General features: G+C 38.4%; 2 protein-coding genes across 4 annotated transcripts in view; one reads left to right on the top strand and one right to left on the bottom strand.

Annotated features, from left to right (window-relative positions):
* Positions 1-428: 428 nt before the first annotated feature.
* On the bottom strand, positions 429-12,495 carry SAXO2 (stabilizer of axonemal microtubules 2). The gene is made up of 4 exons (XM_037396229.1): positions 12,370-12,495; positions 6,054-6,233; positions 4,610-4,812; positions 429-3,075 (listed from the first exon to the last, which is right to left on the bottom strand). The coding sequence occupies exons 1-4, from the start codon at positions 12,408-12,410 to the stop codon at positions 2,093-2,095; spliced, it is 1,407 nt and encodes a 468-aa protein (XP_037252126.1). The 5' UTR covers positions 12,411-12,495; the 3' UTR covers positions 429-2,092.
* Positions 12,496-12,534: 39 nt separating this feature from the next.
* Positions 12,535-15,015, top strand: part of EFL1 (elongation factor like GTPase 1) — an 81,292-nt gene continuing 78,811 nt past the window's right edge. For 2 of the 3 annotated variants that reach the window (XM_037395062.1, XM_037395065.1), the window contains exons 1-4: positions 12,535-12,581; positions 13,176-13,278; positions 13,959-14,026; positions 14,223-14,307. In XM_037395062.1, the coding sequence (XP_037250959.1) occupies positions 13,188-13,278; positions 13,959-14,026; positions 14,223-14,307 (244 nt within the window). In that variant the 5' untranslated portion in view covers positions 12,535-12,581; positions 13,176-13,187. Of the gene's footprint in view, positions 12,582-12,931; positions 13,279-13,958; positions 14,027-14,222; positions 14,308-15,015 lie in introns of those variants that run through there. The other variant, XM_037395064.1, reaches the window with a different exon arrangement.

The following is a 15,015-nucleotide window of genomic DNA, read 5'->3' as shown; positions in this document are numbered from 1 at the left end:
AGCCATTTCAGCAGAACACGCAGGCACACGTAACTCCATGAGTTCAGATTGCATTTTCTTGCTCCCTAGAAAAGAGAGCTGGAGGATATTAAGAGCTTCTGTAAACTTCTCATGAGGTACCAAGACTGTGTATAGGTTATGGACTTGGGTAGCTGTAACCGTGCAAAATTTTTACTTTTGTTTCCTCAGTTGTGGCCAGACAGAGAATGACTCAAGTTTCGTAAAGAAAAGGGCATTGGTAGTTTGTTTTCTTCTGTGGTACAGAAGGATGACAAGGAATTGGTCTTTCTCCTGTCCTGCTTTCATAATGTTACAGATTTACATTGCCCTTGTTCATTCCCAATCCAAAACATGTCTTTACCAGCTGGGGACATGAATAATTGTCAGAGAATAAAGTTTAATCGAATTGTTGTTTCAATAATAGAGTAAGTCATATTACAAAAACACAGTACAAAGACAGAAATTACCTAAAAGTAACTGATGCTCTGATAATGTCTGGAGCTCGCTTGCAGTGCTTTTCGGCACAGCTAATACACTCAGTTCTGCTTTCTTCCTTGCATATGATGCAGTTCCTGCTTTTGATGTTTCCATCATTGATCATAGTCCTTTTATTGGTGATTTGGCTTATGACGTACAAGCACGTATGTCTTCACAACCCAAGTGTCTGCCCTATACCAATGTGTACATGATATGCAATACTGAAAAATAAATCATACTGAAGTACTGTGATAGAACATGATAACAGAACTATTTATTGGGACTTGCTTAAATCATGAACATAATAGGAATTAAATCGGTTCATCTAGATTTCCCAAAATCAGGTAAAGATACATAGAGAAAAAGCTAAATACCTCATACAGAAGCACAGTCATTGCATGTAAAATTTCTATAAAATATTTATTTTCCGTGTATTTGTAACAAATAATTCTTTGAAGAGTAAACAGGCTGAAGCAAGGCTGTCTAGAGATTTCTGCACCTCAGCTGGTACTTCTTTTTTTAGCTGAGTTTACACTGTTTTCTGTTTATCTCTACATATACCTTTATAGTTTTCTGCGATTTTCCCCTTCAGACTGCCTCTGCAGTGAACTTTGGCGGTAACTACAGGCTGCTCAGCTTTAAAAATCAGCAGGATTGGAACTGTGGTGGATGGATGTTAAGTTTTTGAGCCTGATTCTCTCTCTGCTTCCTCACCGTGTACCTTAGAAACTTGGAAAACAATCATCTGTTAAATCTCTTTGTGAAATTTGATTTAATTTGCACACTGGGTTGAAGAATCACCGGGCTGGGGAGGACACACACTTAGTGTGTCAGTGTGTCCAAAGCTTTGCATCAGCTTTGTTTCCTTTGGAAGCAAGGCTGATAAAGCGTTATCGGGGAGGTTAGGAAACAGTCCAATGACCTGCTTTTTATGTCTGAGTGATTTCAAGTATGTGTACAGAAAAAGAACAGGGTTACTTCTTGTTAATTGCTATCAGAAATTACAGTGTGACCTTTGTATCCTCCTCAGAACTGACTGAAGGAAAAGTAATGATGACTAAAGCTAAAACCAGGCTTTTAGAAATGCCTCGGTGTCATGGGATGCTATCTTATGATAACAAAATATAAAGAAAAAATTCTTATCAGATTACTCTGATTTCCAAGTATTGATGAGATGAAAAACTGGACTGATGAGATAATGAGGTAATTATAGTATTATTTGCTTACTATGAAAAAGAAGTTATTATCAAAAGACACTTGCTATTTTGCAATGACAGTAATTTGATTTGCAGAAAATCTGAGAGGATTTAATGTATAATATATATGCTTGAGATGGAGCATAATGAAATCTAGGAAGCCAAGGAAACTAGAATGCACAATCAAAAAAAGAATAAATGCCATGTAAGATGCATTATTCCTGTAATAATTGGCAAATCTTTATTAGTCTTGTAGTAAAGTTCTGGTTTTGCTTTCATTGTCTTCAACCTAGTAGTTTAAATGCTTTTCAAAGCAGAATTTGCATCATTTAATTTTCTTTCAGCATTGTTTAAAGAAAAAATGAACAAGTATGATTCTAATTATTTCACCCAGGCGCTTGAAATTTTGCATTTAAGTCTTATGACACAACAGCTACTTCCTTTGAAATAGGATTACTATTTGAGTCGGAAAATTCTGGAGTAAACGGGCGGAAGAACTTGTGGCCATGATAATCTGTGTTTACATAGACATAACCTGGAGGAGATGGATAATTTGCTGGGCAGATCTCTTGTTTCTTTGGAGTATATTCTGTGTGATACGTGGTTTCATCTTGAAAAGGAGCTGAATTAGGCACTATAGCATGTACAGGTTTGAAACTTTGAGCTGGAACGATCTGATGTGGTATGTAATGAGATTTGAATGTAGTTAAATCACAAAATTTTCCTGTGGGTTTTGGAATTTCCTGTTGTTTCTTAGTAATCTCTTGCCGACAGCTGCCCCAAGCTTTAAAGTCTTCTTTCGTTGTAGTACACCCTTGAAAAGGGGCATCGGTGGTTCTGCCATTAGAAACTGGTCTTATGGGGACAGCAGGAGAAATCTCATGCTTAATGTAATCAAGATGGCTCGTGGAGGTAAAATCCATTTTGCCTGGGGGTGGAACATACGCTTCTGTTTTGTGGACCTCAGGCAAGGAGACCAACCATTTCTGAAAACGATCCTGGAATTCAGTGACTCCATTAAAACGAGCACTGGATCCAACTTTTGCATTTTCAGGCTTGCAGGTTTTTGCAAGTTGCCCAGGTAGTCCTTTAAAATCATTCCTGTGGGTTGTGAGATCTTCAAAGGGTTGGTTGCTTGGCTTGTACTCTTCTTTTGATCTTACAAATTTTGGTTCCAGTTGATGTGCAATATAAGAAGTGCGATGGCTGGTAGTGCTATCAAAAGGCGTATCTGAAAGCTTGGCTACACAAGGAGGTTTAAAAGCTTTTCTGGGATTCAGTTCCCTGGGAATAAAGTCATCTTGAAACGTAGTAGAATTTCCAAACTTCTGTGTAGGTCGATGGTATATATGCTCCATCTTATTAGGTTGCCTTCTTTGAACTTCCCATGATCTATAGTCATCTTTAAGGCAAAACCAAAACTTCACCATAAAAGCGTTACTACTTAAGACAATTCCTTTTAAATTAAGCCAAATTATTCTGGTATTAAATCTTGCAAAACAAGGAAGATGGATGTCAGTGAGAACGATAATGTTATCTGCATGTCTGTGATATGACAAAACTGTCTTCTCTTATTGGTGTGATAAACCCAGACAAACGTACATGATGCCCTATTTTGATTGTTTCCTCAAGGAAAAAGAAAATGTTGCATGTACATATTTAGTGTGTGTTCTGTACAGAAAATAGCCATATACAGGTTTTATATACAATATCTTACAATTTACTTAGAGGTTTATGTAAATATGCAAGACTGAAAGGAACCTTATAGGTCACTGGGTCATGTTCACTACTGATGGGGAGGATTCTCTCACTTTCAGTATCAACATTACATCATCTTAGAGCTTGTTGGGATTGTTTTTTTCTTGCGTCTGAGTTTTTTACTACCAGACTGTTCTGCTATGGTTACAAAACGTATTGTCCCGTCTAGACTTCTTCATAGGCAGTTGAAATCAATCTGTTGTCTTACAATCACTGCACTTGAGCTTCGGTGTTTTTAACTCCTTACTCCCTATTGAACTGCTAACATACATTTTAAATGAAACAGTTGCGTACTGTCTTAGTTGTATGCTGAGACTACGCTACATTATTCATTATTTGCTAACCTACTACTCACATGGTAGGCTAAAAAGAAATATTAGATTTCCTTATAAATTATTTACAAATAATAAATAGAATGTATTTGTATAAATGCATTTCTATCTAGCATAGGCCTAAGCTTAAAGCTAGTGAAATATAACTGGGTTTTTTTTAAGAGTCTCTTTCCCACATTTTATCCTTCCAACTCTTTCTGTCACTGTACTTTCTCCTCTGCTCATTTTGCACCAGGCATTCTAACTTTCTGTTTTAGCAGCCGTATCTGATTCTCATTATTTCAACTATCTTTTCGATACAACTGGCCCTCATCATCAGGACTATGTTGATTTTCATCACTCTAGTAGATCATATTTCAGCATTTATTTCTACTTAAATTGGGCCTACAATTCATTACATGTAACAAACTCGGTAACTCATTTTATGTGTAAAATTTTCTACTGGTATAAAGTATATCAAGGTCACTTGGCAGAATGACTTGAAAGATTTAGTACCCTTGTGCTGACCATTGTAATAGAATAATTTGTGTCAAACCAGATCATTACTAGGATGATATACAAGCTATACAGTACACAAGACAGAAATCTAAAATCAACTTTCAACCAACTCTGTGGAAAAACATATATTACATAAGGTAAAACTATCCGAAAGATACATCTGCAGTTTAATTACTACCCACTCTTGCCTGAGATAGCCAACCAGGTGTATGTTAGAATTTCTTTATTCCTAGCCAAGAAAACTTTAGGAAGGAAAGGAAAGGAAAAATCTAGTTTCTAATATAGATAATTCAGAATACTATCTTCATTTTGGTTATTTCTCTTTCTAAAGGTGACATATATTATTACCTTGATAGGTTGGTATGGTATCCAATTTTCCTCCTGTAGTGTGTTTTCTCTCTAGAGGTCTTAGTAATGTCACTGGTTGTATTTTATGAGCATTATAATCTTTCTGGTATGTGGTTCCCAGTTCTATCTCTCCCTTCTTCGGTTTATGTTCCTCTTGTACCCGAAAAGGTCGCTTCACAATATCGTATGGTAAATAATCAGATCTGAATTGGGGGAAAAGGAAACACTGGTTAAAAGAAGCTTCTTTTTTTCTGATGGACTCACTTGACATTTTTCCATTATATAGAGAAAGAATGACTTATAATGTTTACTCTGAAAAATCAATCTGATGCCATATGTTAGAGGGATAGCAAGGAGGAAAGAAAACCATAGTACCTAGAACTAGGGCCTCTGATGCATGGTATAACCTTTATTCAGAGGTAGATGGTGAAGCAACTTTTTCAGTGCTCTGGGTCTCATTCTCAGTTTAAAAATATTCTTTAAAATACCTGAAAGAAGACTTGAAAAAGTTGCTGTAATTTTCCAAAGAAATGATCCAGAAACCAGAAGCAGAGCAAAGATAAAACTACAAGTGGCAGCATTTACCAATTGCATGAGGAGAACAGAATATAATAAGAAACAACATTTCACTGTTTTATATGGGCACATTACGTTAAAAGAGCACATATTACATACGTAAGTGTTTAAACAGTATATGCAGTACATGGCCAATCTTGCAGAATGGCATTAGGCCTTTATATACATGTCTCTTGTTTTTTTTTTAATAAAGTTGTGCCCTTGTAGATTAAAAGACAAACAATGGAAAAAGTAAAGGTTTATGCTCCTGTCACGTTATTAGTAATGAATAAGTGATGTCTTTTTCTATCTCTTCAAAGATTTCTAACTCCTGAAGACTCTCTGAAGAAGATTCTTTGAAAGATGCTTCTTAATTTCGTAAGCTTAACATCAGAGTCTGTGCACTGACAGGAGAGACCTACTGAACACTTTACAGTTGGCTTTCTTCATACTTCTAATAATTTAGAACTGTCTAAATAAAAAAATCCCTGTTCCTTTTTCTTAAGGTTTCATTTTTCCACTATCTCAGATTCCACACGTGTGCTACAGAAAGTTCCCCAGCTTGCCAGTTTTTTTTAGGCTTGATGAGACCTAGATTTCCAAAACAGGCTGCAAACAAAGACAAATTTTTCAGGTTATCTTTCGAGGTTAAATGATGCTGTAAAGAATACAAATCTTTTGTATGCGTGCTTTGCTATTTTTTATGACCTGTTTTGTGGTAAAAGTATTTCTACACTCAAAATTTATACTTTTAAATATGCTAAAAGTGTAAAGGATGCAATGATTGCATTTTGAAAATGATTGCAGCACAATGTTCAGTCCCCCCTTAAGAGAAAGTATGAGAAACTTTATAGAGTAATTGTAAAACACATTGCTTCAAAATGTTTACTTGAATGTTGTAATTCCTTCCATTTTCCCGCAAGGCACTTGGTACTCTTGCTTCGGCTTACAGCTCCAGGGAGGAGAGATGTTGCTATACTTGGGATATTTTTCCACATACTCTGTTGTGAGGCACGGCTGTTGTCCATTACCATAAATCCTTGTGGGTTTATGAGGGCAGCGATGGCGCCTGGGTAAAAACACATCAGATGAGATCACTTTGAATAGTTTCGTTTAAGGGGAAACCCCGTTCCCTATCTACTGGGAGTGAATAACAAATGGGGAAGATTGAACAGTGTCAGTAGCCTGTGTTTAAACTGTTTTCTGAGTGATAAAACACAAAATATTGTGCCGATGACATAGGTCCCAGAGCACAATATACTAAGACAGTAATAAACAGTATCAATGTGTGAGTTAGTGCTTCGTATAGAATGCACAGGATGGATAGAGTTGATCTCAGTCCTGCATCACCACCAAGATGCACTTTCTTTTTTTAATCTTTAATGATACTACTAGTCTTACTTGTAAAAATAACTATGTTTCATGCCTCTTCTCATATTGTCTCTTCTCTACTGTTTTCCCTGATTACTTGTCTTTTTATGTCTTTGCATCTGCTCACCTACTTTCACAACTCTTGATTAAAACTTTTGATTAAAATTCTAGTGCTCTGTAGGCCATTTCTGACTTTTCAACCCTTTTTTTTCAAGCACTGATTCAATCCTCTATTCAAAAACTATGTTTGTTTAGAAGTAATGACATCTAATAGGTTTTATTTCAATTATACCTGCCTGTCATCGATATCTATTTTTATGATGCCATTGTGTTAAAAGGTATTGAGGTATATCATGACTTAATTTATTACCTATACCTTGTTGTTTTGCATATATTGTGCATGAAATTCAAATGTACATGTTATTTTCAGTATTGCTTTGAAAATCTTGTTATATTCATTCTAATTTGTGAAATGCACTGGTATTTCTCTGGTAGTTTGTTTCAAGCGTCGTTTTAAAATTTTATGTGGCTGATGTGATTATTATTTAATCTCTCCTTAAAGGTAATGTATAATGAAAGATTTTGTTCCTACTTGTGGCTGACAACTTGCAATACTGGTTCAGATATAAGCAAAGGGAAGTAACAAGAAATATTTTTTTTCAATAAATGTGTCCTGTGAAATCCTGTAAGTGAAAAGCAAAAATAACTAAAGAACAAGAAGAGTAAAAGTGTACAGCTCTTACTGGGTACAAATAAATTCAAGTTTCAGGAAGCTAGATACCCAAGGAATAGTTTGAAGGTCTGCAGAGCAATTTAGCTAATACTAAACACCAAAAAGGAAAAAAAATAAATTAAACCAAGGTAAAATAAAATACACAAACAGACATGAAGAACTCCTGCTGGGAAACATAAAATGAAAAAAAACCCAAACAACAAAACTAAAAGAAGTTATCTGGAACTGGAGATCCCTAAAGCTGGCATTCCTTTGGGCTGCCTGACTTTGCCAGCTCCGTAGTTCAATAAATGAGAAATGAAGTAGCCCTCTCTAAGAAGCCAGATCCTTTCAAAGTCTCAGGTGCTTACTCCTTTTCAATCAAGTGAACAGATAGTCAAGTAAAATTGAGACCTATTCAGAACATAGCAAGGAAAGGAAAAAGACAGAAGGAAAGAACAGGAAAGGCAGGAAAACGAGGAGGTGAGTGTATGCTATTTCTCAGCATGGCGCTTGCCTGCCACTATGTTCTTCATGAAATTCAGTTACCACCTTAGTAATACTTTTTCAGTAAGTATAAACAGCATACGCTGTATCAGGTAGCATCTAAAAGTTAACAGCTAAAGCAGAGACTAAAGCCATTGAATGTGTGTTTTGAAAGCTAGTTGAAATATAGGGTATCAAATTATAATGTTCTTCACATATTTTTTAGGCATAAAATTCAAAGGAGTTTGAAACAATATTGATCTACAAAAACTTCATTTTTACAGTCTTCAGTTTGCCATAAGCTGGTCTAGAAGACCAATCACCAAACAAAATACATTCTCTTTTCTGGTATCACCAGTCTTTAAAGACTTAACTCTCTCACTATTTTCTAAGTAATATTGCCATTATATCCCCTGTATTGCTGAATGGTCATGCTACAAACAGGAATAGATACTAGAAAAATAATGACTTGCAGACTAAGTGTGTAGTTCTTGGCAGATTCAACACAGAGGTGAAAATCTAATGTATCTCTCCAAGGAAAGAGGGTTTTGTAATTGCATTAGAATTAATTTCTGAATCAAAAATGTCCTTGATCCCAGTCATTTCTAGCATATGAAATAATTCTGCCTCTAACTATGCACAAAATTACTTGAAATCAGATGGGACTGTTCAGGAAGATCCTATATCCGGCTCTGTGCTGTGAAAGAACTTTCAGTGGGCTTAAAAGGCAACATAAAATTACTTTAATATCAATTTAATTTTACGTGGAGAATAGGCATTTTTGGTTAACTGATAAATCTACTTCTGGATGTTGTCCAACTGGTAAACAAATAATTTTGTTTAGATAATAATGTTATAAAACTGATTGCATAAGGCATCACAGCTCTCTAGCGACGATGCTAAGAATCGTCAGAGAAGACAGATTACAGCTCTGATAAATATGTTCCTTAAAATTTGGCCAGAACTCCTTGAGTCACTGATCATTTTAAACTTGTTACTTATAGTTATCTTAAATTCAACCCCAGAGTTACTGATAATTCAAATTAATTTGGTGAGAATTTGCCTTCCCCCATGACTGACTGATGCCTGCTTCGATGGATTATTATTCTTTCCCTTCTTTGAGGGAGACTAACTATCTTGTGGCTTGCATAAGATCTTAACAGTATCTCAGCTAAATAGACAGTATATGGGGTCTCCAGTGCCAAATGCTGTTGCTCTGATTGTTTTAATAGAATGATGCTACATTTCACTTATTTAGGATCTGGCACACATACAGTTATCTTTTATACAATGCTAGCAAGACCCTTGAAACTTTCCCACAAAGTATTTTCCTCCTAGAGAACTAGACTAATAATGAGAAAAATTTAGTGGTTATCATCATAAAAAACTTACTAAAAAAACCCATGCACAACAAAGTTTTTATTTTTTAGCTGCCAGTGTACATGCTGTGGCCTGAAAGACAGAAATTACATATGGACATTGTGGTTTTGAGTCATCTACTTTCCTAGTATTGAAACTAGGAGACCTGGTAGTTTTACTGGGTTTGTGTTTATTTACATGCAGTCAGTATGAGGACTTAAATATTTCATATTTTACAGAAATCTTCCTCTTTCCTTTTAATTTAATGTTATTCAGGAATCTAGATTTTTATAATGATAACAAAAATGCAAGAAATGGAGAAAGGCTGACATTGAGAAGAAGATAAAACAGTAGTTTATATCTCAAAACTAAAATTCTAGGGTTTTGTATTATCTTTTATCATAGACAAATAGTATTCTTGAGTGTAGAGAGGTCATCAACCTCAGAGGCTTTGTTCTTCCTTTAAAAGCCAGATTTAACATCCGATATTTCCTGTTCAACATTGCTATTGAGCTAGCGATCTGAAGCCTGACTGTACTTGCTAGCAAGGGGTAGATTTCCACATTTGGAACCTACGGGAAATAATCATGGGTCCAGTCCCAAGTAAGACGAACTCATACCTTCTCCACATCAAAATATACCACTTCTAAAATAAGAAATGGATCTGGAATATCTTTGGAAACAATACAGAATCCAGCCATTACTCTACTTAATGCACTTTTGAGAACATTTTTGTGGTTTATTAAAAAAACCCAAACAAATCCAACCAAATGTACATCTCTCCCGTAGCAGCTTGAAAACAATAATCATACTGCCTTGACAGTGTCTTATGTTACTGCAAAAGTCATAGAATCATAGAATTGTTTCGGTTGGAAAAGACCTTTAAGATCCTTGAGTCCAGCTGTTAACCCAGCACTGCCAAGCTCACCACTAAACCATGTCACTGAGCACCGCATCTACACCTCTTTTAAACACCTCCAGGGATGGTGACAACCATTTCCCTGGGCAGCCTGTTCCAATGCTTGACAACCCTTTCAATGAAGAATTTTTTCCTAGTATCAAATCTAAACCTGCCCTGGTGCAACTTGAGGCTATTTGCTCTTGTCCTAAAGCCTTAAGAAGCTAGAAATTATGTCAGTTATTAAAAATGGAGAAGTCCCTAGCATTGGACCTATTTTGCAAATTGATCTTTGAGCATGCTCAGCACTGGGTACACTTCCAGTGGTTTATCTGTTGACTTTGAAAAAGATCACCTAATAGGCACAAAAAGTGATTCAGTCTCATAAGAATGAATCTATTCAAGATATTCCTAAAAACCTTGTAACAATTATTTAAGAGCCCAAGACTGCAACCCCTAAGTATGAACACTAGCATTCAGGTGTAAGCCTTTAATAAGTGGATTGTGTAAGTTACAGTGCAAAAAAGGTCCTTGTGGAATTCTGGAGGATCTTCTTATTTCCGTGTAAAGAGAAAGCAGAATAAAGTTCTGTCTTACTGCCTTTCCTCCCCTGTATTTGTAAAATTTTTCTGATTTTTTTTTTTCCTTCTGCAAACAGCTAGGAATGATAATTTTCTTCTATTTTATTATTTATAATTTAACACTAATTATATCTCCACAAAATGTCCTGCAAATAGCGAAATGATAACTTCTACAAAATATCAGAACTTTTTCTTCACTTTGAAATCTCTTCTAAGGTGTGTGTGCATTGCAATATCCAGGTAACACTGCCAAGCGACCAATCTTCCCCTAAAAACAGAAACACTATAACTACCCTGAAGCAAACACAATGTGCTGCCTAAACCAATAATGGCTTAAGATTTTGACTAAAAATTTCAGTGATCTTTATTTTAAACCACGTTTTTTTGTGCATGCTTTATTCAATTATTCATATTGCTAAACCAGGTTTTTGAATTGCGAATTTTCAATTAAGTTGAACCTCATTTTGTGCTGTCAGACTGTGTTATCTCACCATCCTTATACTTGAGCATAAGCCAGATTTGCTATCTTGTCATGAAAACCATGTGTTCCAACTCTTTATTAAAATAGGACTTTTGAAACAAAATTTTGGGGCAAACTACACCTGCAGTCTTGGCCAAAAAGAACATGAGAAGCTTTACATGCTGCCTGTCTCTCATCTCTGTCTACAGATTAAAAAAACCAAACAAACAAAAAAAAAAAAAAAAGTGGCTGATGAACAGGTAAGGAAAACTTCCCAAACAGACAGCTAAGAGTGCATCTGCTATACAAACGTCGAAATGAAACAAACCTGTAGTTTGTGGTGCACTACGCAGCTATAGGGGTGGCCCTGTGCTTCCAAAAGATAGTGATCACAGTCTTGTGATCTTGTAACTCTCCTTGCATGTAGTTAAGACTTTTTTTTTTTTTTTTTTACTATTAAGGACTGGATCTTTGACTCCTAGGATGATTATTTTTCTGGCTTTTTTTTAAAGTAGATGGAGAAGAAATTGAAAACATTAACAGTACTGTCTCCAAACCTATAAACATTTATCTGAATTTTGCAAGGTTTAAATCCCTTAATATTTTGGGAAACCCGACTTGTGAATTTTTTTGCCTATGGCATTGATAATATTGCTTATAGAGCTGTAATGGTAATTTTAAACAAAAAATCACCTGCTGTACCCTTTTATGCCAGCTTCCCTGGGCCAAAGAGGTTCTATTACAGTGATGAGGTGTGTGTCTCTGTACAGGGTCATTGAATGCAAAGAAATAGCAGAGCTTCTCCTCAGAGTGGAGAGTATTATTGGATGTGGTGTTAGAAAGGCAGGTGTATTAAATCTATTTTAAAGGCTGCAAGGTTTGCACAGGTTTCTATCAAGGCTGATGTAGCCAGAACTTTCCTGAGGGTGGCTTTGGCTGCTCAGCTTTAGGGAAAAGCCTGATCCTGAGGTTTAGTCTTTGAAAGACTGTCTCCACTCTTTTCTATTTTAATCTATCTAAGATCTGCTTTTTCCCCTGCCTGATTTAAACATACCACTTCATGTTTACTGAGCGGATCCCTTTCAGAAAAGAAGGAAAGCCTCAAACTGTTGGAACAGCAGTGTTACCCTGCTCCTGCCTTCCCACCGCTGAGGAGCAGCAAGGGGCGGGCCCGGGCGCCGGGGCACGGTGAGGAGGGGGCCAGGGTGGGGGTGCCCCTGTGGGGGAGGCCTGGGGCGCTGAGGGGGAGCCGCCCCCATCTTCCTGAGGGGACACCCCCGGGGACCCGAAGCGTCGCCCCGCTCCCCGCAGCCCGCGGCGACCCGCGGGGCCGCTTACCCGCAGGTGCAGATCTGGCACAGACACCGCGGCTTCCTCATGCTCCCCTGGCCGCTCCGCCGGGGCCGCCAGCGAACCGGCCCGTCGCCTGGCAACGGCGGCGTCCCCGCGGCGAGCGGCCGCCGCCGGCCCCGGTCTGGCGTCACGAGGGGCGGGGCGGGGCGGGCGCGCGCTTCCGGGAGCGGGCTCGGCGGCGCCGGGCGGGCGCGCAGGTGGGCCCTTCCCCTCCCCCCCCCCCCTTCCCCTCCCCCCCCCCTTCCCCTCCCCCCCCCCCCCCCCTCCGCCCCCCCCCCTTCCCCTCCCCCCCCCCTCCCCTCTCCTCTCCTCTCCTCCCCGGCCCTGAGGGCGCCCCGCACCGCCAGCGGCCGGCCCCGGCGCGGGGTGTCGGGGTGAGGTCTGCGGCCCCCTCCCGGGACACCGGAGGGGTGGGAGCAGCCCCGAGGGGGCGCGGCGGGGGCTGCGGCTGCCGGCGGTGCCCCGGGAGCGGCGGGCGGGGGGCGGCCCGGCCCAACGCCTGGGGCTGGGCCTCTGCGGGGCGGGGGTGGCCCGGCCCGGGGGCCCCGCGAAACGGAGAGCCGGAACCCCCCCGGCTCTTGGTGCTCGTTGAAACGCGGCCTGTGCGCTGTGCGTTTGGTGTCCCGGGGGCTGTACACATGGTGGCGGGGAACGTGACGCGCCCCACGTGTCAGAGGAGGTTTCCCTGATGCGTAGCTCTCGTCACAATTTCCGTAATTAAAAACCAAACAAACCCACAAAAGCTGTTTCTTAAGTTGCTTCCGAAATAAAATGCTCTCCTGCGTTCACAGAGTTAGCCAACCATGGCCCTCACAAGTGTGGGAAAGATGGTTGGCCTCCAGAAGAAGACTTCTGGAATCAGGAATATCTGTATATTAGCCCACGTGGATCATGGTAAGGCAGGTGTTTGTGAGGGAAAACTGTGTGTGTGTGTGTGCCTGTGTTGGTTTGAATGATGGAGAGATCTTGTTTTAAAGCAGTACGTTTTCATGGGCTTAGCTTTAAACTGTTTTAATCCTGGTTCTGAGAAATAACTTCGCTTTATGCACATTTCTTATGTCCTGATGCAACTTAACTTGTAGAACTTCAGAGAACATTACGCTATAATAGTTTGGAGTAGTTGAAACTGAGTGTTTTCTACTTCTATGATCCTGAATTAAATATATGCATGTGTGAGGTAGGCTGTTGTATTTCTATGTTTACTTAACGGAAGAAGTTTGTTATGTAAGTGGAAATAATAAATGATCATTTTAGGACACAAATCTTTTCTGTAATTGCATGATATATTGAGACAGAAACAGTCTCTAATGCACTGTTTGTTATTTCAACTGCTTTCCTGGTCATGACAGGAAGGGTTACATCCACCCTTCAAAAATATGTTTGTGTACATCTAACAGGTGAAGTCGAATGATAAGATTTTTTTTTTTAAGTTAGTTTGTACTTTTATGGCATTTTAGAGTCTGTATTAATGTTGATATTTTAGAACAGTAGAGGTTGTCAGCATTTGTAATATTGTTGCATCTTTTTCCATTGTCTGTATTAAATTAAACTAAATAATTTCTTTTTCTTTTCAGGCAAAACTACTCTAGCTGATTGTCTAATATCTAGCAATGGAATAATCTCTAGCCGCTTGGCAGGAAAGGTAGAGTTATGCTGTCATTTTTAATAAAATTCTGGTGTGTACATGCTGGGATTGTAAATCAGTGATGATTAAGGAAATTCTATTCCTAGTCTTGCTAAACCTCATTTTCTCGAAGTCATACTCTGTGACAGTTGATAAGTAACAAGTGAAGGAGAATCTACAGATTTATCACCTCTTCTTTTGTTTTTGTACTCAGCTGCGATACCTAGACAGTAGAGAAGATGAACAGATTCGAGGAATAACGATGAAATCTAGTGCAATTGCATTGCACTTTGTGAAAGGTAAGTTGTTGGTGCTGGCAAGTATAAACTTTAATATATGTATTTTTGTTAATTTTCCCTGTCTCTTCATTGTTTTTCTTGAGATACTTTTATATGCAACTTTTACTTTTATAATTATTACTGTTAGGCCGTGATTCTGCAAAGAATTAGGCATGTGTTCAACCGTTAGCCAAGATAATCAAGTTCCATCTCAGGGTTAGGGAATACACTTCAGTCATATCTAAGTGGAGACAATAAGAATAGTTGCCTTTTTATTTTAGATCTAAATTTTTATATTTTGATCTTAAGTCTTGAAATAATATCACTTAAAGGCAAAACCTTCTTTCAGACAGCATCACATTTTAAATGATTTTGTACAGTTATATCTTTACTATACTTCTACGTTAAGGTGCTTGTTACACTCTAAATAGTTCAGAGGGCTTTTTATAGTGTCGTTACAGTGTCATCTTTGTTATGACTCCATGTTCCTCACCATCTTATGCTCAGCTAAGCAAATGAAAGCATGGAATACATTACTACCAGGCTTGTGCAGAAAAAAAGAATAACTAACAGAAGAATTGCATGAACAGAAAAGCCACCATTAGTCATTCTATTTCAGCAACAGCTGATTGTAAATAATAGTTGAAATCAATGGTCTTCCAGCTAAGTGTTGTAAACTGTGGCTGTTTTATTGTTGGCTCTGAAATGACCTTACTTTTCATGGTTGGA

Source organism: Falco rusticolus, chromosome 7, assembly GCF_015220075.1.
Source record: "Falco rusticolus isolate bFalRus1 chromosome 7, bFalRus1.pri, whole genome shotgun sequence".
In the NCBI taxonomy this organism is placed as follows: Eukaryota; Metazoa; Chordata; class Aves; order Falconiformes; family Falconidae; genus Falco; species Falco rusticolus.
The sequence above is the reverse complement of the archived record's forward strand: the minus strand, read 5'-3'. Positions and strand labels throughout refer to the sequence as shown.

Coding starts and splice junctions, on each gene's coding strand:
- SAXO2 (XM_037396229.1), bottom strand. CDS start 12,410: ATGAGGAAGCCGCGGTGTCTGTGCCAGATCTGCACCTGCGG. Junction 4,813..6,053: donor GAAGGAATTACAACATTCAA/GTAAACATTTTG, acceptor CCCCCAATTCAG/ATCTGATTATTTACCATACG. Junction 3,076..4,609: donor TACCATACCAACCTATCAAG/GTAATAATATAT, acceptor TTTGCCTTAAAG/ATGACTATAGATCATGGGAA.